Raw genomic sequence first — 26,023 nt, 5'->3', positions numbered from 1 at the left:
TTAAACTTTTATTTAAAAAAATGTTAGTCGGTTATTTGAAGAAAATAGTTAAATGTGTAATAAATGTTAACCATGTATTCAAAAAATGTTAATCTGGTATTTTAAAAAAAATGTGAAATCTTGTCTCAAGTTTTGAGGGCATCCCCTACTAAAGAAGATGGATGACTTATCATGATTCTCCCTTTGGCCAGACTCCGCACAATACGAATCAAGCTGGTTTGACACCGCATTTGCATCCTGCACACTTGATTTGAAAAGCAATGGGCTGTCATCGACGAATAACAAGTGGTTCACAACAGGAGCCTTGGGAGCCACCTTGATACCATTGAGCACTGATGACTGGGAACTGGATTTTAGGAGACACGAAAGGCCCTCTGCTGCAATAAAAAAAGATAAGGGGAAATATGATCTCCTTGTCAAATCCCTCTGCTGGGTGTAAATTGATCAAGTTGTTCTCCATTGAATGGGACTAGGAACTTGACTGAACTGATGATGCCCATAATTGTCTCTACCCATGAGGGGTCAAATCCCAACTTGATCGTCATGGTTTGCAAATATGACCACTCCAGTCTATCGTAAACTTTCATCATATCAAGCTTGAGAGCACACATACTATTGGTTTTGTACTTGTTTCGCTTCATGAAATGCAGACATTCAAAATCACTGATAATATTGTCTGTAATCAATCTGCCTGGGACAAAAGCAGATTGCTACTTGAAAATTATTTGAATTTTTTTGCTTCAACCTGCTTGCCAAAACTTTGAAGCTATTTTGTACAAAACATTGCACAGACTTATTAGCCCGAACTGTGAGCAAGTTTTTTTAAGGGAAAGCCAAGCTTTAATTCATCAAAAACCACATGATGTGGGATACAGTTGGGGTTATGGGGTTGGCCTAACCATACATGGCGCCCCCGACCCAAAGAAAGAGAATGCTTGGCAAGTCTATGTGCTTCTAGATTGTTCGCACGTCCTTCGAAAATAAAATTACAATGAAAAGAAAGTCGTTGAAGTCTAATCTCCTTGATGATAGCACCATAAGCGCTCAGGCTGCCGCTTTGGATAGCACTCACCACTTCCTTTGAGTCTGACGCGATCACAAAGTGATTTAAGTGAAGATCAGCTGCGAGCGCCATGCCCTCCCGACACGCAATAGCTTCTAGCGTTGCCAGATCATCCACTCTTCTAATAACCAAAGCCGAGCTTCCTAGGAAATCCCCTTACTGTCTTTGCATATTGCTGCCGCTGTCCCCCGGCTTCCTCTTTGGCACCCTGTGTCGACGTTGATTTTGGCGTATCCCGTAGGAGGGGCTTTTGGCCTCTGCTACCTCTTGAGCATGCATTGGTTTTCCTTTGAAGAGGAAAGGGTGATGCAGCAAAGTAGCGTAAGTATTTCCTTCGGTTTTTGAGAACCAAGGTATCAATCCAGTAGAAGATTACACGCAAGTCCATCGTACCTGCACAAACAAATAAGAACCTTGCAACCAACGCGATAAAGGGGTTGTCAATCCCTTCACGACCACTTGCAAAAGTGAGATTTGATAAAGATAATAAGATAAATATTTTTGGTATTTTTATTGTATAGATTGGAAAATAAAGATTGCAAAATAAACAACGATAGAAATAGCAAGTAGATAGGAAAATAATATAATGGAAGATAGACCCAGGGGCCATAGGCTTCACTAGTGGCTTCTCTCAAGATAGCAAATTCTACGGTGGGTGAACAAATTACTGTCGAGCAATTGATAGAAAAGCGCATAGTTATGAGAATATCTAGGCATGATCATGTATATAGGCATCACGTCCGCGACAAGTAGACCGAAATGATTCTGCATCTACTACTATTACTCCACACATCGACCGCTATCCAGCATGCATCTAGAGTATTAAGTTCATAAGAACAGAGTAACGCATTAAGCAAGATGACATGATGTAGAGGGATAAACTCAAGCAATATGATACAAACCCCATCTTTTTATCCTTGATGGCAACAATACAATACGTGCCTTGCTGCCCCTGCTGTCACTGGGAAAGGACACCGCAAGATTGAACCCAAAGCTAAGCACTTCTCCATTGCAACAAAGATCAATCTAGTAGGCCAAACCAAACTGATAATTTGAAGAGACTTGCAAAGATATTTAAATCATGCATAAAAGAATTCAGAGAAGAATAAAATATTGTTCATAGATAATCTTGATCATAAACCCACAATTCATCGGATCTTGACAAACACACCGCAAAAAGAATTACATCGAATGGATCTCCAAGAGAATCGAGGAGAACTTTGTATTGAGATCCAAAGAGAGAGAAGAAGTCATCTAACTAATAACTATGGACCCGAAGGTCTGTGGTAAACTACTCACACATCATCGGAGAGGCTATGGTGTTGATGTAGAATCCCTCCGTGATCGATTCCCCCTCCGGCGGAGCGTCGAAAAAGGCCCCAAGATGGGATCTCACGGGTACAGAAGGTTGCGACGGTGGAAATAGGGTTTCGTGGTGCTCCTGGATGTTTTCGGGGTATATGGGTATATATAGGAGGAATAAGTAGGTCGGTGGAGCTGCGAGGGGCCCACGAGGGTGGGAGGCGCCCACCCTCCTAGGGCGCGCCCTCCTGCCTCGTGGCCTCCTCGCTTCTTTCTCGACGTCCACTCTAAGTCTCCTGGATCACGTTTGTTCCGAAAATAACTCTCCCGAAGGTTTCATTCCGTTTGGTATTCCTTTTCTGCGAAACACTGAAATAGGAAAAAAACAACAATTTGCACTGGGCCTTCGGTTAGTAGGTTAGTCCCAAAAAGAATATAAGAAGGTATATTAAAGTCCATTAAACATCCAAAACAGATAATATAATAGCATTGAATAATAAAAAATTATAGATACGTTGGAGACGTATCAAGCATCCCCAAGCTTAATTCCTGCTCGTCCTCGAGTAGGTAAATGATAAAAACATTTTTTTATGTGGAATGCTACCTAGCATAATTCTCAATGTAATTTTATTCATTGTGGCATGAATGTTCAGATCCGAAAGATTCAAGACAAAAGTTTAATACTAACATAAAAATAATAATACTTCAAGCATACTAACAAAGCAATCGTGTCTTCTCAAAATAACATGGCCAAAGAATGTTATCCCTACAAAGTCATATAGTCTGGCTATGCTCTGTCTTCATCACACAAAGTATTTAACCATGCACAACCCCAATGACAAGCCAAGCAATTGTTTCAGACTTTTGACGGTCTAAAACTTTTTCAATCTTCACGCAATACATGAGCGTGAGCCATGGATATAGCACTATAGGTGGAATAGAATGGTGGTTGTGGGGAAGACAAAAAAAGGAGAAGATAGTCTCACATCAACTAGGCGTATCAACGGGCTATGGAGATGCCCATCAATAGATATTAATGTGAGTGAGTAGGGATTGCCATGCAACGGATGCACTAGAGCTATAAGTGTATGAAAGCTCAACAAAAGAAACTAAGTGGGTGTGCATCCAACTCGCTTGCTCACGAAGACCTATGGCATTTTGAGGAAGCCCATCATTGGAATATACAAGCCAAGTTCTATAATGTAAAATTCCCACTAGTATATGAAAATGACAACATAGGAGACTCTCTATCATGAAGATCATGGTGCTACTTTGAAGCACAGGTGTGGTAAAAGGATAGTAACATTGTCCCTTCTCTCTTTTTCTCTCATTTTTTTATTTGGGCCTTTTCTCTTTTTTATGGCCTCTTTTTTTATTTTATTTTATTTCTCGTCCGGAGTCTCATCCCGACTTGTGGGGGAGTTATAGTCTCCATCATCCTTTCCTCACTTGGGACAATGCTCTAATAATGATGATCATCACACTTTTATTTACTTACAACTCGATACTAGAACAAAATATGACTCTATGTGAATGCCTCCGACGGTGTACCGGGATATGCAATGAATCAAGAGTGACATGTATGAAAGAATTATAAAGGTGGCTTTGCCACAAATACGATGTCAACTACATGATCATGCAAAGCAATATGACAATGATGAAACGTGTCATAACAAACGGAACGGTGGTAAGTTGCATGGCAATATATCTCGGAATGGCTATGGAAATGCCATAATAGGTAGGTATGGTGGCCGTTTTGAGGAAGGCATATGGTGGGTGTATGGTACCGGTGAAAGGTGCGCGGTATTAGAGAGGCTAGCACGGTGGAAGGGTGAGAGTGCGTATAATCCATGGACTCAACATTAGTTATAAAGAACTCACATACTTATCGCAAAAATCTATTAGTTATCGAAAAAAGTACTACGTGCATGCTCCTAGGGGGATAGATTGGTAGGAAAAGACCATCGATTGTCCCCGACCGCCACTCATAAGGAAGACAATCGATAAATAAATCACGCTCCGACTTCATTACATAACGGTTCACCATACATGCATGCTACGGAAATCACAAACTTTAGAACAAGTATTTCTCAAATTCACAACTACTAAACTAGCATGACTCTAATATCACCATCTTCATATCTCAATCATCAAGTATCAAACTTCTCATAGTATTCAATGCACTTTTTATGAAAGTTTTTATTATACCCATCTTGGATGCCTATCATATTAGGACTAATTTTATAGCCAAAGAAAATTACCATGTTGTTCTATAAGACTCTCAAAATAATATAAGTGAAGCATGAGAGATCAATAATTTATATAAAATAAAACCACCACCGTGCTCTTAAAAAGGTATAAGTGAAGCACTAGAGCAAAATTATCTAGCTCAAAAGATATAAGTGAAGCACATAGAGTATTCTAATAAATTCCGATTCATGTGTGTCTCTCCAAAAGGTGTGTACAGCAAGGATGATTGTGGTAAACTAAAAAGCAAAGACTCAAATCATACAAGACGCTCCAAGCAAAACACATATCATGTGGTGAATAAAAATATAGCCTCAAGTAAAGTTACCGATAGACGAAGACGAAAGAGGGGATGCCTTCCGGGGCTTCCCAAGCTTAGGCTTTTGGTTGTCCTTGAATTTTACCTTGGGGTGCCTTGGGCATCCCCAATCTTAGGCTCTTGCCACTCCTTATTCCAAAATCCAACCAATCTTTACCCAAAACTTGAAAACTTCACAACACAAAACTCAACAGAAAAGCTCATGAGCTCCGTTAGTATAAGAAAACAAACCACCACTTAAAGGTATTGTAATGAACTCATTCTATATTTGTACTGGTGTTAAACCTACTGTATTCCAACTTCTCTATGGTTCATACCCCCCGATACTAGCCATAGATTCATCAAAATAAACAAACAACACACGAAAAACAGAATTTGTCAAAAACAGAATAGTCTGTAGTAATCTGTAGGTTTCGAATACTTCTGTAACCCAAAAAATTATGAAATAAATTGGTGGATGTGAGGAATTTGTCTATTAATCATATGCAAAAATAATCAACCTAATCTCACTCTCCAGTAAAATAATGGCAGAAAATCTCGTGAGCGCTAAAGTTTCTGTTTTTTACAGCAAGATCGCAAAGACTTCCCCCAAGTCTTCCCAAAGGTTCTACTTGGCACAAACACTAATTAAAAACATAAAACCGCATCTTAACATAAGATAGATGAATTATTTATTACTAAACAGGAACAAAAAACAAGAAACAAAAATAAAATTGGGTTGCCTCCCAGCAAGTCCTATCGTTTAATGCCCCTAGCTAGGCATAAAAACAAGAATATATATAGGTATTGTCATCTTTGGTATGCAATCCATAAGTGGCTCTCATAATAGATTCATAAGGTAATTTAATTTTGTTCCTAGGAAAGTGTTCCATGCCTTTCCTTAACGAAATTGGAATCTAATATTTTCTTCTTTCATATCAATAATTGCACCAATCGTTCTAAGGAAATGTCTACCAAGAATAATAGGACATGTAGGATTACAATCTATATCAAGAACAATGAAATCTACGGGCACATAATTCCTATTTGCAACAATAAGAACATCATTAATCCTTCCCATAGGTTTCTTAATAGTGGAATCCGCAAGATGCAAATTTAAAGAACAATCACCAAATTCACGGAAACCTAACACATCACACAAAGTTTTTGGAATCGTCGAAACACTAGCACCCAAATCACATAAAGCATAGCATTCATGATCTTTAATTTTAATTTTTAGGGATAGAGACTTCTAATTCAAGATTTTCTTCATAGAATTGCATTAAGGCATCAATGATATGTTTGGTAAAAGCTTTATTTTGACTATAAGCACGAGGAGAATTTAGCACGGATTGCAACAAGGAAATACAATCTATCAAAGAGCAATTATCATAATTAAATTCCTTGAAATCCAAAAAGTGGGTTCATTGCTATGTAAAGTTTTGACCTCTTCAATCCCACTTTTACCAATTTTTGCATCAAGATCTAAAAACTTCGAATCATTGGGACGCCTTTTAACTAAAGTTGACTCATCTCCAGTCCCATCATTATCAAGATTCATATTGCAAAACAAGGATTTAATAGGAGACACATCAATCACTTTTAGATCTTCATCCTTATTATCATGAAAACTAGAAGAACACGCTTTCACAAAGCAATCCTTTTTAGCACGCATCCTAGTAGTTCTTTCTTTGCACTCATCAATGGAAATTCTCATAGATTTGAGAGACTCATTGATATCATGCTTAGGTGGAATAGATCTAACTTTCAAAGAATCAACATCAAGAGAAATTCTATCCACGTTCCTAGCCAACTCATCAATCTTAGGCAATTTTTCTTCAAGCAAAGCATTGAAATTCTTTTGCGAAATCATAAATTCTTTAACACTAGTCTCAAAATCAGAGGGCATCTTATTTAAATTTCCATGAAAATTGTTGTAGGAATTACCATAATTATTAGAGGAATTACTAGGAAATGGCCTAGGATTAAAGTTTCCTCTAAAGCGTTGTTACCAAAATGGCGTTCCCTAGGCCGTTCCCTAGTAATTCCTCTAATAATTATTGTAATTCCTACAAAAACTCTTATGGAAATTTTAATAAGATGCCCTCTGATTTTGAGACTAGTGTTAAAGAATTTATGATTTCTCAAAAGAATTTCAATGCTTTGCTTGAAGAAAAATTGCTTAAGATTGATGAGTTGGCTAGGAACGTGGATAGAATTTCTCTTGATGTTGATTCTTTGAAACTTAGATCTATTCCACCTAAGCATGATATCAATGAGTCTCTCAAAGCCATGGGAATTTCCATTGATGAGTGCAAAGAAAGAACCGCTAGGATGCGTGTTAAAAATGATTGCTTTGTGAAGGCGTGTTCTTCTAGTTTCCATGATAATAATGATGAAGATCTAAAAGTGATTGATGTGTCCCCTATTAAATCTTTGTTTTCCAATATGGATCTTGATAAAGATGGGACTGGAGATGAGTTAACTTTAGTTAAAAGGCGTCCCAATGATTCGGAGTTTTTAGATCTTGATGCAAAAATTGGTAAAAGTGGGATTGAAGAGGTCAAAACTTTACATAGCAATGAATCCACTATTTTGGATTTCAAGGAATTTAATTATGATAATTGCTCTTTGATAGATTGTATTTCCTTGTTGCAATCTGTGTTAAATTCTCCTCATGCTTATAGTCAAAATAAAGCTTTTACCAAACATATCTTTGATGCTTTAATGCAATCCTATGAAGAAAAGCTTGAATTATAAGTTTCTATTCCTAAAAAACTTCATGATGAGTGGGAACCTACTATTGAAATTAAAATTAAAGATCATGAATGCTGTGCTTTATGTGATTTGGGTGCTAGTGTTTCCACGATTCCAAAAACTTTGTGTGATGTGTTAGGTTTCCATGAATTTGATGATTGTTCTTTAAATTTGCATCTTACGGATTCCACCATTAAGAAACCTATGGGAAGGATTAATGATGGTCTTATTGTTGCAAATAGGAATTATGTGACCGTAGATTTTATTGTTCTTGATATAAATTGCAATCCTACTTGTCCTATTATTCTTGGTAGACCTTTCCTTAGAACGATTGGTGCAACTATTGATATGAAAGAAGGAAATATTAGATTCCAATTTCCCTTAAGGAAAGGCATGGAACACTTTCCTAGAAAGAAAATTAAATTACCTTACGAATCTATTATGAGAGACATGTATGGATTGCATACCAAAAATGATAATACCTAGATCTATTCTTGTTTTTATGCCTAGCTAGGGGCGTTAAACGATAGCGCTTGTTGGGAGGCAACCCAATTTTATTGTTATTTCTTGCTTTTTGTTCCTGTTTAGTAATAAATAAATCATCTATCTACTGCTATGATTGTGTTTTTTGTGTTTTAATTAGTGTTTGTGCCAAGTAAAGCCTTTATGATCTTCTTGGATAATAGTTGTTTGATCTTGCTGAAAAAAAACAGAAATTATGCGCTCACGAGAATAATTTTCATTTTTAACCAGAGAGCGATGAAATACTGATTCCAACTGCAGTAGATCAATATACAAATTATTTAGGATGTCCTAATTTCTCAGGATGTTTGGAGTTATAGAAGTATTCGAAACCTACAGATTACTACAAACTGTTCTGTTTTTGACAGATTCTGTTTTTCGTGTGTTGTTTGCTTATTTTGATGAATCTATGGCTAGTATCGGGGGGTATGAACCATAGAAAAGTTGGAATACAGTAGGTTTAACACCAATATAAATAAAGAATGAGTTCATTACAGTACCTTAAAGTGGTGATTTGTTTTTCTTATTCTAACAGAGCTCATGAGATTTTCTATTGAGTTTTGTGTTGTGAAGTTTTCAAGTTTTGGGTAAAGATTTGATGAATTTTGGAATAAGGAGTGGCAAGAGCCTAAGCTTCGGGATGCTCAACGCACCCCAAGGTAAAAATCCAAGGACAACCAAAAGCCTAAGCTTGGGGATGCCCCGGAAGGCATCCCCTCTTTCGTCTTCGTTCATCGATAACTTTACTTGAGCCTATATTTTTATTTATCACATGATATGTGTTTTGCTTGGAGCGTCTTGTATGATTTGAGTCTTTGCTTTTTAGTTTACTCCAATCATCCTTGCTGTACACACCTTTTGGAGAGACACACATGAATCGTAATTTATTAGAATACTCTTTGTGCTTCACTTATATCTTTTGAGTTAGATAATTTTGCTCCATCGCTTCACTTATATCTTTTAGAGCACGGTGATGGTTTTATTTTATAGAAATTATTGATCTCTCATGCTTCACTTATATTATTTTGAGAGTCCTTTAGAACAGCATGGTAATTTGCTTTGGCTATAAAATTAGTCCTAATATGATAGGCATCCAAGATGGTTATAATAAAAACTTTCATATAGAGTGCATTGAATATTATGAGAAGTTTGATACTTGATGATTGTTTTGAGATATGAAGATTGTAATATTAGAGTCATACTAGTTGAGTAGTTGTGAAATTGATGAAAAGAAGTGACGAGCGCTGATGATGACAGGACCAGCCAGCAGCAAACACGAAAATATCAGTTAGCGGAGATGGTGAGATGAAGTTCGTTTGACCAAGCAGGTTGCTTCTTTTTTTCATGCTCTGCCTACTCATTACGAAGATAACTGCCCAGCTAATTTTTGTCATAGGCCACCTTCATTTTTTGAGCAAGGCCAGTAGCTGGCTGGCTACCTATCATGGGTCATGACACGTCAGTTTTGGCCTTGGCTAGTCTGCCCCTCATTAACAAAATGAAATCGATGAAAAGATATTAGGAGCATTAACATAGGACAGGACCCTCGAGCGGAATCCGAAGAAATGACGAAAAGAAAATTGATGGGAAGATCCCATATCATTTGACCAAGCTGGATCTACAGCCTTCCAGCATCTGGCTTCGGTTATATCCAACCCCTTTTAATCTCTCAACAATCAACATGACAATAGAATAATAGCCCTCCATAGAGGAACCAAGGAGAAATGTCTTCCTTTCATCAACATAAATTGTACAAACAAAATAGGAGAGGAATTTCATCTCCTGTGTCAATCCCAAGGAGAAGACACTGTGAGCTAATTAACATGCGCCCCATGATGGTAGGAGAGAAATGATCATGCACAGATGATGTCTTCCCCTTCAGTAAGATTGTACAAAACTGGAGAGAAATTCCATTCCATTTGTCTCTCTCAAGGAAAGATGGCAACCTAATTAACATGCAAAACAAGAATAAGATGGAGATCACTTGGAGCATGCGAAAAAAAAACACGAAAGATTCAGAGAGCGTAAAATAGCCGCCAGCCAGTTTCTTTTTCCTGAGCATGGCAGCAAAGTAGACTTTGTATCATCTCCAAAATCTAAAACACAACATACCTGCGGATTCGAATTCGAACCATTCTCTGAAACTCTGGAAATTCCGAGCAGGGCACTCCACGAGAAGGAGGTGCAGAACAAAGGCGGATTCACACGCAGCCAGTTCTTCCTGGTGGCCTTCATCTGCAGCTTCGTCTACTACATCTTCCCCGGCTACCTGTTCCAGATGCTCACCTCCCTCTCCTGGATCTGCTGGGTGTTCCCCAACTCCGTGTTCGCCCAGCAGCTCGGCTCGGGCCTCTACGGCCTCGGCATCGGCTCCATCGGCCTCGACTGGGCCTCCGTCTCCTCCTACCTCGGGAGCCCCCTCGCCAGCCCCTGGTTCGCCACCGCCAACGTCGCCGCAGGATTCTTCATCATCATGTACGTGATCATGCCCATCGCGTACTGGTTTAATTTCTACAAGGCGCGGAACTTCCCCATCTTCTCCGATGGGCTCTTCACCGAGACCGGGCAGAAGTACAACATCACGAGCATCGTGGACTCCCAGTTCCATTTCGACACGAAGGCCTATGAGAAGAACGGTCCACTGTACCTCAGCACCTTCTTCGCCGTCACGTACGGTGTTGGTTTTGCATCCCTTACCGCGACGATCGTCCATGTCCTCCTCTTCCACGGAAGGTAAAATTCTGCAAAAAAAAATAGTCACTCAGTTTCGCAGAATTACAGAACTGCAACAGCTAAGAACCATGGTGACTGTGTGCAGTGAAGTTTGGCAGTTAAGTAAATCAGCTTTTAAAGAGAAGAGGGTGGATGTACATACAAAGCTTATGAGGAGATATAAGCAGGTGCCCGAGTGGTGGTTCATCTGCATCCTTACTGTTAATATTGCTGTAACTGTATTTGCTTGTGAATACTACATCGAGCAACTCCAGCTGCCCTGGTGGGGAGTACTGCTGGCATGTGCCATTGCCTTTTTCTTTACCCTCCCAATTGGAATTATCACAGCAACTACGAACCAGGTACGCAATTTGACAAATTGCATATCATGTCATACAACTCCAGACCACCAGTTCCCTGATTTTTTATTCTTTCGTTATATGCAGAATCCAGGATTGAACATCATCACAGAGTACATCATGGGGTACCTGTACCCTGGACGGCCCGTCGCGAATATGTGCTTCAAGGTATATGGCTACATCAGCATGAGCCAAGCTCTGACGTTTCTGCAAGATTTTAAGTTGGGCCACTACATGAAGATTCCCCCAAGGACCATGTTCATGGCTCAGGTAAAGCTTCTACTCATATAGTTGCTCTGTCATTTCTACTGCACAAGTGCTCATGTTGTATTGTGTCACTAAGCAACTTCTTGAAACATGGCAGGTGGTCGGAACTCTGATTGCAGCATTTGTGTACCTTGGAACAGCATGGTGGCTGATGGACTAAATCCCCAACATCTGTGACACCGAGCTCCTCCCAGCAGGCAGCCCTTGGACCTGCCCCGGTGATGTGTTCTACGGCGCATCAGTCATATGGGGTCTCATTAGCCCACGCAGAATATTTGGGGACTTAGGAACTTACTCGGCAGTGAACTGGTTCTTCTTGGGGGCAGCCATTGCCCCACTCCTTGTCTGGTTTGCACACAAGGCATTCCCAGGCCAGAACTGGATCTTGCTTATCAACATGCCCGTGTTGATTGGTTCCCCCGGACAGATGCCCCCCGCCACTGCAGTCAACTACATCACATGGATATTTGTTGGGTTTTTGTCAGGCTATGTGGTCTATAGATACCGGCGTGACTGGTGGGAGCGACACAATTATCTGCTTTCAGGTGCACTAGATGCTGGTTTGGCATTCATGGCCGTGTTAATTTACATGTGCCTAGGCTTGGAGAACATCAGTTTGAACTGGTGGGGCAATGACTTGGATGGATGCCCCCTGGCTTCTTGCCCCACTGCTAAGGGTATATTTGTTGAGGGGTGCCCAGTGTATACGTGACCATTTCCTCATGTCTAGTAGTCCCTGTTTGCGGAAATTGGAAAGTGCCAACGAGCATGCAGGGATCAATGTAAATAATAAATGCTTATTTTCAAACCATTCATTCAGAGATGAGAAATTGGTGTTATTTCATATATATTTTCCAGAAAACATGTCAGGAGCACTGCCTATTCGTTAAGATGGATTTTTATTTTTATATTTACTGTTCAAAGTTTCAGAAAGATTCATGACAAAAGTTCTAGTAATTGCATAAAAAAGAATTGTATTGGCAACGGATTTTTTTTTGTCAAACCAAGTACTATTCCAGCTTGTAAACAAGTCATTCCATGATTATTTGGAATCTAGTAAAAGCAAGTCGCAACTTCATAACAGAGATTTCTTCCATGCTATGCAGCACAACAAATAACTTTATGATTGCAATTTCGTACCAAATGAGTAGATTAACAAGGGCATTACCAATAAAGCAGCAGGTTACGCTCTCCAAACATGAGAAAGAAAAATAAATATACGAACGTAAGAAGGAAGAGCTAGCTACTAGCTAGGACACCTCACACCTGGCCAAAAGATACATCAGGCATCCACGACATCTTCCGCCCGGCGTGGTGCTGGCTCCGTTGTACTATGTCAGGTCTCTGGTCCAGAAGACCGGCGAGCGAGCAGAGGCATCGGGGCACGGCTGCCTCGCGTGGCATGACGGGCAATCGGACCGCAGTGTCATGTTCCTCTGCTTCGGGTGCATAGCTGAGGTGAGCCACTCGGAGGAGCAGATCAGGGAGATCACCATTGGGCTGGAGAGGTCGGTGGTACGAGACCCCAAGAGTGTCAACAACGACGACCCGGACCTCCATGCGCTCCTGCCGGAGGGGTTCGTGGAGTGAACCGATGGCTGCGGGCTTGTCAGCAAGCGGTGGGCACCGCAGGTGGACGTGCTCCACCACAGGGCCATGCGGGTGGAACTCGGTGCTGGAGGGGATCATGGCTGGTGTGTCGATGTTGGGCTGGCCGCTGTACGCGGACCACAGGATGAACAAGGTGTTCATGGTGGAGGATCTGAGGATCGCGGTGGAGATGGTTGGGTGGCAGCAGGGGCTGGTCCGGGCCGACAAGGTGGAGGCTAAGGTTAGGCTTGTGATGGAGTCCTAGACAGGAAGGGAACTCCGGGAGCGAGTGTCCAGTCACCAGAAAGGCACCGCCGTGGCCTGGAGCGATGGTGGCTCGTCACGGTCGGCTTTCAAGCGGTTCCTGTCGGACATGAACTGCCGCTGGACAGTCCATGCGCACTTGAGCAGGCATCAGACTATCGGAGCCAGAGATGATGGACATTACTCGCTCTGCCGATAAAGTTCAGTTAAAAATAATTCAGTTGGGACAGTCCTGACCGACTTGTACCCAGGATGTGAAGCAGAATCACATCTGTACTTACCTACAAACAAAAAATTACACTAGTTCTCAGGAAGCTTGATAAATGAATAAACAACATATCAAAAATTGACTTAACTTGAATGAAACGTCCTACTTTTTAGTCCCACAACATATGGTTTACTTCTTATTATTCTACTAGGGATTTGGATGTGGTCTGGCTCCAAGTTAAGGGCATCCCTTTGGATAACAGAAATTAAATTGTCCTACTGCTGCAAATGCAGGTAGCTTGGTAAGCAGAACTCTAGCTGTTGACAGTTTCAGTCTGAAAAACTGTAGATTATGTTGATCAAGGTACAAATAGGGAACAAAGATATTTTACCAGTTCCTCCTGTAGTTGAGATAAATCCGTGGGAAGCTTCTACGACATTGAGCTTACAAGAGCAATTCATCAGGTTGAAGCAAGAGCTGAGCTGCTGACAGGGAGCAGAATCATATACGTGCTTCTGATCACTAGGGACCTTTTTATAACATATGTTTCACAAAACTAAGAGGAATACACTATCATCATCAACAACAATACCGCCAGAGATAACTCTAAATGGTCGTCAGAATCACCGCCATCTTCCTCTCTGTTGCCTTTCCCTTCCCTCACCACAGCCCAGCAGTTTCCACCAGTGACCATGAGGATTGAAGGTCTCTCACAAAGTACTTCAATATAGGGCAAGCCATGGACCACATCCTCTTCTACACTGCAGAAATACAATGTGCCAGGAAGATCTGAGTTGCAGAGGCAATGACAAGGAAATGAGAACTGAATACAGAGTAATAATGGGGTTTTAGCTGAGCAACCAAGAACACCATTTAACTCTACACTATTCATCCAGAAAGTTTTGTTGCTAACAATTAGCAGCTCCAGTGCCTCAAATATTCTCCAATCTTATTCTTGCGACGGTAATCTGAACAGTTTTCACATGACCCAAGCCTCCTGTAACTCCCTATTTTCACACAATTTGATACTAAGTGAGCTACAAATCAAAAAGCTTGATATGGACCCCTCCATGAGCCCATCAAACAGCCTCCTCACCTTCACAAACATTCTATTCTTGCACAATCAATAGATCAGTGTGCTACTGACCATGTTAGTTATAGTGGAAGACGTTTCCAGAGAAGTTGTTAGTTGTTACAGTGGAAGACTAGTGGCATCAAGGCATCAACTTCCTTGAGAAATTTATTCAGAATACAATGATCAGTTTGGGGCTTTCAGCCATAGTCTGCACACCACACCTTATGGTTATGTATCTAGCACTGAGTTGAGATGCTTGTTCCAAGCATCACTCTTAGTATCTAACACTCTCCTGATAAAGAGCTCCCAAGAATCCCCATCCAAGAAATCCCCACCACTTAAGGCAGCAGTTTGAACAATTTTGCCAATAATATCGTCGTGTATTGGCTCAGAAAGGCTATCAACCAAAACTTGGTAAAGAACCTTGCTTGGGGTGCACCCTTTGGTCACCATCTCAGTAAATACTGCGGCCCCTTCATCTGGTTTCCCAATTTTGCAAAATCCCTTGATGAAGGCCTCGTAAGTCATGGAATTTGGCTCATATCTCCGTTCAACCATGTCATCGCACACCTGCCCAGCCTCTTGTAACTTCCCATTTTCACATAATCCGGAAATAAGCGAGTTATAAGTCAGTAAGCTTGGCTTGTACCCCTTCTCGAGCTCATCAAACAGCTTCCTTGCCTCCCGAACCATTCCGCTCTTGCATAACCAATAGATCAGTGTGTTCGTGATTGTGTTATCTGGTGGGACGTTCTTCTTCACCATCCATCTCCACATTCCGTGTGCTTCGTCTGCCTTTCCGTCCTGGCACAGCACATCGACCACCTTAGCAGCCAGTGGTGTGTCTGGTGTGTAACCTGCCCCAAGCATCTCGCCCATTAGATTGCACGCCTCGGCAGATTTCCCCTCCTTACAGCATGCCTCAATCACGACTGAATACGTAACCTCATTCGGCTGCACCCCAGCTGCCTCCATCTCGTCCATAATCCTAGCTGCATCCTGTATCTTCCCGGTCCGGCAGTACCCACCGATGAGCACCGTGTACATCGTAACATCTGGCACACGCCCACCGGCAATAATATCATCGAATAGCTTCTGTGCGCCCTTGAGATCCTCCTTGGCACAGTATGCGGAGAGAACCGTCGTGTAGGTGACGACATCAGGGACGATCCCCCACCCGGGCATTTCATCGAGAACCTTGAGGGCGGCATCGAGGTCGCGGACGCCGACGAGCCCCTTGAGCAGAATGTTGCAGGAGACGAGGTCGGGCGTGATGTAGAACTTGGTGGGCGCGGCGCGGAAGAGGGCGGCGGCGAGGCGGAGGCGGCGCGCGGCGACGAGGGAGTGGAGGAGCGCGTTGAAGGAGCGCACGGAGGGGTGGGAGTTGAAGGACGGGAGGGAGAGGAAGAGGCGGAGGGAGGGGAGCGGCGGGAGCGCGCGGAGGAGGGGCAGGAAGGCGCGGTCGGAGAAGGCCGGGAGGCGGGCGGCGCGGAGGGCGGAGAGGACCGGCGGCAGCAGGTCCGGGGGGGCGCCGGCGAGGCGAGAGAGCACCGCGGCGAAGACGGGGATGGATGGGGGCAGGGGCGGCGTGGCGCGGAAGAGCGCGTGGCGGAAGGCGAGCACGGCGAGCTGAGGGGTCGGGAGGCGGAGGAGGAGGCGGGAGAAGCTCCGGGGAGTGAGGCGGCGCGGCCAGGGCTGCACGGGCGGGGTGACGGTGCAGTGGGACGGCGGCGGGAGGGAGGACGGGAGGTGCGCGAGGTGGGCGAGCTGCACGGTGGTTTTGGCGGACGGCGCCGCGGCGGAGAAGGCGCAGGCGGGAGGCGGCGCCGCCGGCCAGCGCCGCGGCGGCATGGCGGCGCGGGTGAGGTCGAGATGGCGCCGCATCGGCATGGTATTTGGGGGAGAGAGGAATTACAAACGGGAAATCAAAAGGACGTGCGAATAAGAACTGCCTTCTGGCTTAAAAAAATACAAACCCATCTTAAATAAACAGAAAAGATAAATCCCAAACATTCATTATTTGATCATGGCAAATGAAAAGTCTTTTTAGGCAATTTTAGTGACACGAGGATTGCAAATTTAGTTCGGTAGGCAAAAAATACACTGAGCACGGATTTATCATGCGTGTCAACTAAATTTGAAATCCTCGTGTCACTAAACAAACCTTCGGACGTTATCAAGGTCCTAAATAAATTTGACTCATTAAAAATAGGTTAACATGGCTATTTCCTCCATTTCATATTAATTCTCACTAAAACAATATGTATCTAGATATATCCATTTCAACCACAATGACTATGGGGTGGAGGGAGTACTTTTCTTCGCATCTCTTGCTACAACAGAAACGATGAACACTAACCGTCAATCCGGTCAATAGCTTGACCCAGGCTGCTCGGACCGTAGGAGTTGTGGCTCTAAGGGCTCGCTTGGACTTGGATTAAGGTTGCAACTCGGGTGAAAACCATAGTTGTTGTTGTTGTTGTCCTCGTCTCATCTTCTCTCACCCACCTCACCGTCATCGAAGGGAGCTGACAGACAAAGCCTCTTTGGACGACAATGCTGGTGGGGTCATCTCCTCGGCGTTGCATATACCGTTCAGCTTGAACATAGTGATGGTCCTTGATGGTGCGTGTTTTGGCGGAGCCGCGATGCTGGAGCGACGACTCGAGGGCCTCTTGGCAGTGGTCGTGCTGCTATGGCAGCAAGGGCAGTGTGGTTGTGGCGTGGATCTAGTCCTATACTATGTTCTTACTTTCGGTATAAATTGTGAACATGTGTGATTTGGATTTCGTTTCGTGCACCCGTGTTTGAAATGTTGCTGAATTACATGCATTCGACACATCAAGGTTTGCATCTGCAGGTGCTTGATCTATGCCCGGGGCCTCTTTGATTCATAGGATTCTAAAAACACGAGAATAAAAAAACATAGGATTGAAATGTCATGGCCATCTCAATCAGATATGATTTTGGTTGTTTGATTGCATCATAGAAAAAGCAAAATATTCTTTTAAAGAGGTTTGAGTGGATGCTAAAAATCCTATGGGAGGTAGAACAAAGAAATCCTTAGGAAAATCCTATGGGAAGTAGAACAAAGAAATCCTTAGGAAAATTTCTATAGGGTTCAATCATGTGAATCAAACAACCAACATAGGTAAAAATGCTAAACATTCTAATCCTCCAAAATTTCTATGAAAAAACTTTGAAACAAAGGAGCCCTCAACGTTGCCTCCCAATTCTTCTCGATGAACTTTGCTTCTTTTTTTAATGTTGTTGAAATCTGTTGAAACTAGATGATAACCCGCACGTTGTTGCGGGAATCGTTTGCAGTATATTTAGATGATATTTGATAACATGTGAACCAAAATAAAAAAATGTATACAACTTAGTATATTTTATGGAAAACGCTTAAAATCAGGCGGATGATTTTCTCGCCGCTTAAATCCCTTTCCTCTCTCGCCACGTGTCCCTTGCAAGACCGATGAAGCCTTATCTTCTCGGTCGTTCCAATCTCATCGTCTCTCTCGCTAATCCCCTCAGCACTAGCGCGCTCTCTCTCCCCCACCCCTTTTCTCTCTCTCCCCAGCGTCCTCTCCTCCCTGGGCTGATGCCCGGCCGGCCACCACTCCTCGCCGGCGCTAATTGCTGCAGGAAACTCCGTGGCGACCTGTTTTTGCAAAGGAAGAGACGCCCACCGGTGCTTGTCACGGGGAGCCGCCGCGTTTTTCTTCTTCAAATCAACGCGACCTCGCTGCTGTTGCAGAGGAGCCAACCGGCGGCAAGCCGGCCGGTCGTTGCGGCAACGCTTGCTGCAGAGCAACACGGGAAAGGGAGCTTCACCGGAGGCGGCGGCGCTGCATTGGAGCTCCGACGTGGCTGCAATGGAGCTCGGCTGGAGTTGCAATTGAGCTCTGTTGGAGCAGTCAGAGCTTTGCCAGGGCTGCAATGAAGCTCGAACGGAGTTGCAGTGGAGCTTTTCCGGAGCGTCAGTGCTGCGTTGGAGCTCAGCTGGGGCTGCAATGGAGCTCAGCCGGAGTTGCAATGTAACTTCGCCGGAGCGTTGGTGTCGCGTTGGAACTCATCGGACGCCATTGGTGCTTCATTGGAGCTTCGAGCGAGGCCGCAGTGGCGCTGGGTTGAAGCTGACGCGCTTGCTGCTGCCTGCTGTGATCCAACGACAACCAACACCCTGATCCAACGGCTGAACAGGCGGATGATTTCTTAGAGAAATCATCCGACTTATTTGTAGCAGCCGCCTTTATATTTTATTAGGTGCAGTTGTAAAATATTTGTTGAATATAAGTAGAATAATAGAATGAATTCTTTTTCATGCGTGGTTGCATGTGGTGGTTGGTTTTTTCCATGCATGGTTGCATGATGAGGTGGGTCTTATCCCATTCATAACTGTATGGTGATGTGGCATGCTTGCATGTTGAGATAAATAAGTTAGTGGGGATGAATCTCTTAGGTATATAGGATATGTTGTTGCTTTCGGTATAAATTGTGAACATGTATGATTTGGATTTTATTTGTGCACCCATATTTGAAATGTTGCTGAAAAATATGCATTCAAAACATCATTGTTTTACTAATATTCTGTTGGAACAAACATGACAGGAGATTTACACATGCAATAGGGTAAGACAAATTGCAATAGAAAAACTTCTGGCAGTCAAGTTTCTGGGATTGATTTTGCCTCGCCTCGTGTGGCCTTAGGGCTATGGAGGTACCGTGGATCCTTGCCAGTGAGAGGGTTTCTGCTCCATTTTAGGTAATTTTTGAGTTTGTTTAGGGTTTGTGCCATGCTCATGAAGGCGAGATAGTGGTGGCTCCAAGAAGATGGAATGAGATTCTCCCCGCCTAGCACACGTCTTGGCGGTGCACCTAGTGTCGTCTAAGGGCGTGTGGATGTATGTCATCAGTGGATCTCATGAGATTTGGTCGGCGTTTGACTTTAGTGGATCTGTATGGATCGGGTATTCGTTCCTCTGTGTTCGTGTGTCTACAGGTTGGATCCTTCCGATATATACTTCTCTTCATCACGATGGTTGTTGTTCTGGTGTGCTAATCCTTTGAGGCCTCACTAGGACGCATTCCCTTGTGTCTACTGTTGGGTAACGTAGCATAAATTCAAAAAATTTCTACGTGTCACCAAGATCTATCTATGGAGAGACTAACAACGAGGGGAAGGAGAGTGCATCTACATACCCTTGTAGATCGCGCGCGGAAGCGTTCAAGAGAACGGGGTTGATGGAGTCGTACTCGTCGTGATTCAAATCACCGATGATCCTAGCGCCGAACGGACGACACCTCCGCGTTCAACACACGTACGGAACGGAGACGTCTCCCATGCCTTGATCCAGCAAGGAGGAGGGAGAGGTTGATGGAGATCCAGCAGCACGACGGCGTGGTGGAAGTAGCGGGATTCCAACAGGGCTTCGCTAAACGCTGCGGGAGGAAGAAGATGTGTCACGGGAGGGAGAGGGAGGCGCCAGGCCTTAGATTGGTTTGCTCCTCCTTTTTCCTCACTATATATAGGGCCAAGGGAGAGGGGGAGGCGCAGCCCTTGCCCCTTCCTCCAAGGAAGGGTGCGGCCAAGGGTGGGGAGGAGTCCATCCTCCCCAAGGCACCTCGGAGGTGCCTTCCCCTTTTAGGACTCTCCCATTTTTCTCTTCTCTTGGCGCATGGGCCTCTTGGGGCTGGTGCCCTTGGCCCATGTAGGCCAAGGCGCACCCCCTACAGCCCATGTGGCCCCCGGGGCAGGTGGCCCCACCCGGTGGACCCCCGGGACCCCTCCGGTGGTCCCGGTACAATACCGATAACCCCGAAACTTGTCCCGATGGCCGAAACAGCACTTCCTATATATAATTCTTTACCTCCGGACCATTCCGGAACTCCTCGTGACGTCCGGGATCTCATCCGGGACTCCGAACAACTTTCGGGTTACCGCATACTAATATCTCTATAACCCTAGCGTCACCGAACCTTAAGTGTGTAGACCCTACGGGTTCGGGAGACATGCAGACATGACCGAGACGTTCTCCGGTCAATAACCAACAGCGGGATCTGGATACCCATGATGGCTCCCACATGTTCCACGATGATCTCATCGGATGAACCACGATGTCAAGGACTTAATCAATCCCGTATACAATTCCCTTTGTCTAGCGGTATGTTACTTGCCCGAGATTCGATCGTCGGTATCCAATACCTAGTTCAATCTCGTTACCGGCAAGTCTCTTTACTCGTTCCGTAACACATCATCCCATGATCAACTCCTTGATCACATTGTGCACATTATGATGATGTCCTACCGAGTGGGCCCAGAGATACCTCTCCGCTTACACGGAGTGATAAATCCCAGTCTCGATTCGTGCCAACCCAACAGACACTTTCGGAGATACCCGTAGTGTACCTTTATAGCCACCCAGTTACGTTGTGACGTTTGGCACACCCAAAGCACTCCTACGGTATCCGGGAGTTGCACAATCTCATGGTCTAAGGAAATGATACTTGACATTAGAAAAGCTTTAGCATACGAACTACATGATCTTGTGCTAGGCTTAGGATTGGGTCTTGTCCATCACATCATTCTCCTAATGATGTGATCCCGTTATCAACGACATCCAATGTCCATGGTCAGGAAACCGTAACCATCTATTGATCAACGAGCTAGTCAACTAGAGGCTTACTAGGGACATGGTGTTGTCTATGTATCCACACATGTATCTGAGTTTCCTATCAATACAATTATAGCATGGATAATAAACGATTATCATGAACAAGGAAATATAATAATAACCAATTTATTATTGCCTCTAGGGCATATTTCCAACAGTCTCCCACTTGCACTAGAGTCAATAATCTAGTTCACATCGCCATGTGATTAACACTCACAGGTCACATCACCATGTGACTAACACCCAAGAGTTTACTAGAGTCAGTAGTCTAGCTCACATCACTATGTGATTAACACTCAATGAGTTCTAGGTTTGATCATGTTGCTTGTGAGAGAGGTTTTAGTCAACGGGTCCGAACCTTTCAGATCCGTGTGTGCTTTACAAATCTCTATATCATCTCCTAGATGTAGCTACCACGCTCTATTTGGAGCTACTTCAAATAACTGTTCTACTATACGAATCCAGTTTACTACTCAGAATAATCTGGACTAGTGTCAAAGTTTGCATCGGCGTAACCCTTTACGACGAACTCTTTTACCACCTCCATAATCGAGAAAATTCCTTAGTCCACTAGTTACTAAGGATAACTTTGACCCCTATCATGTGATCCGTTCTTGGATCACTCTTGTACCCCTTGACTGACTCATGGCAAGGCACACTTCAGGTGCGGTACACAGCATAGCATACTGTAGAGCCTACGTTTTAAGCATAGGGGACGACTTTCGTCCTTTCTCTCTATTCTGCCATGGTCGAGCTTTAAGTCTTAACTTCATACCTTACAACTCAGGCAAGAACTCCTTCTTTGACTGGTCCATCTTGAACACCTTCAAGATCATGTCAAGGTATGTGCTCATTTGAAAGTACTATTAAGCGTTTTGATCTATCCATATAGATCTTGATGCTCAATGCTCAAGTAGCTTAATCCAGGCTTTCCATTGAAAAACACTTTCCAGATAACCCTATATGCTTTTCAGAAATTCTACATCATTTCTAATCCATAACATATACTCATCAGAAATTCTATAGTGCTCCCACTCACTTCTTTGGAAATACAAGTTTCTCATAAACTTTGTATAAACCCAAAATCTTTGATCATCTCATCAAAGTGTACATTCCAACTCCGAGATGCTCACTCCAGTCCTCAGAAGGATTGCTGGAGCTTTGCATACTCATTAGCATCTTTCAGGATTGACAAAACCTTCCGGTTGTATCACATACAACCTTTCCTCAAGAAAATCGTCGAGGAAACAATGTTTTGACATCCTATCTGCAAGATTTCATAAATAATGCAGTAATCGCTAATATAATTCCAACAGACTCTTAGCATCGCTACGAGTGAGAAAGTCTCATCGTAGTCAACTCCTTGAACTTGTCAGAAAACATCTTAACGACAAGTCGAGCTTTCTTAATGGTGACATTTACCATCATTGTCCGTCTTCCTTTTAAAATCCATCTACACTCAACAGCCTTACGACCATCAAGTAGTTCTTCCAAAGTCTACACTTTGTTTTCATACATGGATCCTCTCTCGGATTATATGGCCTCAAGCCATTTATCGGAATCCAGGCCCATCATCGCTTCTCCATAGCTCGTAGGTTCATTGTTGTCTAGCAACATGACTTCCAAGACAGGATTACGTACCACTCTGAAGTAGTATGCATCCTTGTCATCCCACGAGGTTTGGTAGTGACTTGATCTGAAGTTTCATGATCACTATCATAAGCTTCCACTTCAATTGGTGTAGGTGCCACAGGAACAACTTCATGTGCCCTGCCACACACTAGTTGAAGAGACGGTTCAATAACCTCATCAAGTCTCCACCATCCTCCCACTCAATTCTTTCGAGAGAAACTTTTCCTCGAGAAAGGACCCGATTCTAGAAACAATCCTTTATTGCTTTCGGATCTGAGACAGGAGGTATACCCAACTATTTTTGGGTTGTCCTATGAAGATGTATTTATCCGCTTTGGGTTCGAGCTTATCAGCCTGAAACTTTTCCACATAAGCGTTGCAGCCCCAAACTTTTAAGAAATGACAGCTTAGGTTTCTCTAAACCATAGTTCATACGGTGTCATCTCATCGGAATTACGTGGTGCCCTATTTAAAGTGAATGTGGTTGTCTCTAATGCTCAACCCATAAACTATTGTGGTAATTCGATAAGAGACATCATGGTATGCATCATATCCAAATAGGGTGCAGTTATGATGTTCGGACACACCATCACACTATGGTGTTCCAGGCTGTATTAGTTGTGAAACAATTTCCACAATGTCTTAATTCTGTGCCAAACTCGTAACTCAGATATTCATCTCTATGATCATATCATAGATCTTTTATCCTCTTGTCACGACGATCTTTCAACTTCACCCTGAAATTACTTGAACCTTTCAATAATTCAGACTCGTGATTCATCAAGTAAATATACTCAACATCTACTCAAATCATCTGTGAAGTAAGAACATAACGATATCCACTACATGCCTCAGCACTTATTGGATTGCACACATCAAAATGTATTACTTCCAACAAGTTGCTTTCTAGTTCCATTTTACTGAAACCGAGGCTTTCAGTCATCTTGCCCATGTGGTATGATTTGCATGTCTCAAGTGATTCAAAATCAAGTGAGTCCGAACGGTCCATTTGCATGGAGTTTCTTCATGCATATACACCAACAGACATGGTTCGCATGCCTCAATATTTTCAAAAATGAGTGAGTCCAAAGATCCATCAACATGGAGCTTCTTCATGCGTTTTATACCGATATGACTTACGTGGCTGTGCCACAAGTAGGTGGTACTATCATTACTATCTTTTGGCATGAACATGTGTATCACTACGATCGAGATTCAATAAACCATTCATTTTAGGTGTAAGACCATTGAAGGTATTATTCAAATAAACAGAGTAACCATTATTCTCCTTAAATGAATAACCGTATTGCGATAAACATAATCCAATCATGTCTATGCTCAACGCAAACACCAATCTCGATGGTAGAGGGAGCGTGCGATGCTTGATCATATCAACATTGGAAACACTTCCAACACATATCGTCAGCTCACCTTTAGCTAGTCTCCATTTATTCCGTAGCCTTTTGTTTCGAGTTACTAACCCTTAGCAACCGAACCGGTATCTAATACCCTGGTGCTACTAGGAGTACTAGTAGAGTACACATCAACACAATGTATATCCAATATACTTCTATCGACCTTGCCAGCCTTCTCATCTACCAAGTATCTAGGGTAATTCTACTCCAGTGGCTGTTCCCCTTATTACGGAAGCACTTAGTCTCGGGTTTGGGTTCAACCTTGGGTTTCTTCACTAGAGCAGCAGCTGAATTACCGTGTCATGAAGTATCCCTTCTTGATTTCTACTTTCGCGGTGTCAAACATCGCGAATATCTCAAGGATCATCATATATATCCCTGATATATTATAGTTCAACACGAAGCTCTAGCAGCTTGGTGGTAATGACTTTGGAGAACCATCACTATTTCATCTGGAAGATCAACTCCCACTCGATTCAAATGATTGTTGTACTCAGACAATCTGAGCACAAGTTCAACAATTGAGCTTTTCTCCCTTAGTTTGCAGGCTAAGAAAATCGTCGGAGGTCTTATACCTCTTGACGTGGGCACGAGTCTGAAATCCCAATTTCAGCCCTCGAAACATCTCATATGTTTCGCGACATTTCAAAAACATCTTTGGTGCCTCAATTCTAAACCATTTAACAGAACTATCAGGTAGTTATCAAAACGTGTATGTCAGATGTTCGCAACATCCACAGACGACGTTCGAGGTTCAGCACACTGAGCGGTGCATTAAGGACATAAGCCTTCTATGAAGCAATGAGGACAATCCTCAGTTTACGGACCTAGTCCGCATAATTGCTACTATCAACTTTCAACTAATTTTCTCCAGGAACATATCTAAACAGTAGAACTATAGCGTGAGCTACGACATAATTTGCAAAATCCTTTTGACTATGTTCAGGATAATTAAGTTCATCTTATGAACTCCCACTCAGATAGACATCCCTCTAGTCATCTAAGTGATTACATGATCCGAGTCAACTAGGCCGTGTCCGATCATCACGTGAGACGGACTAGCCAACATCGGTGAACATCTTCATGTTGATCGTATCTACCATACGACTCATGCTCGACCTTTCGGTCTTCTGTGTTCCGAGGCCATGTCTGTACATGCTAGACTCGTCAAGTCAACCTAAGTGTTTGCATGTGTTCCGAGGCCATGTCTGTACATGCTAGGCTCGTCAACACCTGTTGTATTTGAACGTTAGAATCTAACACCCGATCATCACGTGGTGCTTCGAAACACGAACTGTCGCAACGGTGCACAGTTAGGGGAGAACACTTCTTGAAATTGTTGTAAGGGATCATCTTATTTACTACCATCGTTCTAAGCAAATAAGATGTATAAATATGATAAACATCACATGCAATCAAATAGTGACATGATATGGCCATCATCACTTTGCTCCTTTTGATCTCCATCTTCGGGGCTCCATGATCATCATCGTCATCGGCATGACACCATGATCTCCATCTCATGATCTCCATCATCGTGTCTCCATGAAGTTGTCACGTCATCTATTACTTCTACTACTACAGCTAACGGTTAGCAATAAAGTAAAGTAATTACATGACGTTTATGTTGACACG

The 26,023-nt window shown here is 43.1% G+C and overlaps 1 protein-coding gene and 1 pseudogene across 6 annotated transcripts; one reads left to right on the top strand and one right to left on the bottom strand.

The window, feature by feature from the left end:
• Window positions 1-9,633: 9,633 nt before the first annotated feature.
• LOC125518289 lies at window positions 9,634-12,239 on the top strand (annotated as a pseudogene).
• On the bottom strand, window positions 9,756-16,593 carry LOC125519700 (pentatricopeptide repeat-containing protein At5g16420, mitochondrial-like). 6 transcript variants are annotated; one of them, XM_048684429.1, is made up of 5 exons: window positions 13,981-16,593; window positions 11,823-12,263; window positions 11,065-11,755; window positions 10,302-10,930; window positions 9,756-10,135 (listed from the first exon to the last, which is right to left on the bottom strand). In XM_048684429.1, exon 1 carries the CDS (start codon window positions 16,552-16,554, stop codon window positions 14,893-14,895), a length of 1,662 nt encoding a protein of 553 aa, XP_048540386.1. In that variant the 5' UTR covers window positions 16,555-16,593; the 3' UTR covers window positions 9,756-10,135; window positions 10,302-10,930; window positions 11,065-11,755; window positions 11,823-12,263; window positions 13,981-14,892. The 6 variants fall into 6 exon arrangements, with proteins under 6 accessions (XP_048540386.1, XP_048540387.1, XP_048540389.1 ...); XM_048684430.1 differs by having other exon boundaries at window positions 11,065-11,737; XM_048684432.1 differs by having other exon boundaries at window positions 11,065-12,263; window positions 13,981-14,350; window positions 14,886-16,593.
• Between the last annotated feature and the right edge of the window lie 9,430 nt (window positions 16,594-26,023).

This window comes from Triticum urartu, chromosome 7, assembly GCF_003073215.2.
Source record: "Triticum urartu cultivar G1812 chromosome 7, Tu2.1, whole genome shotgun sequence".
Classification (NCBI taxonomy): Eukaryota; Viridiplantae; Streptophyta; class Magnoliopsida; order Poales; family Poaceae; genus Triticum; species Triticum urartu.
This window is presented reverse-complemented; position numbering and strand designations above follow the sequence as displayed.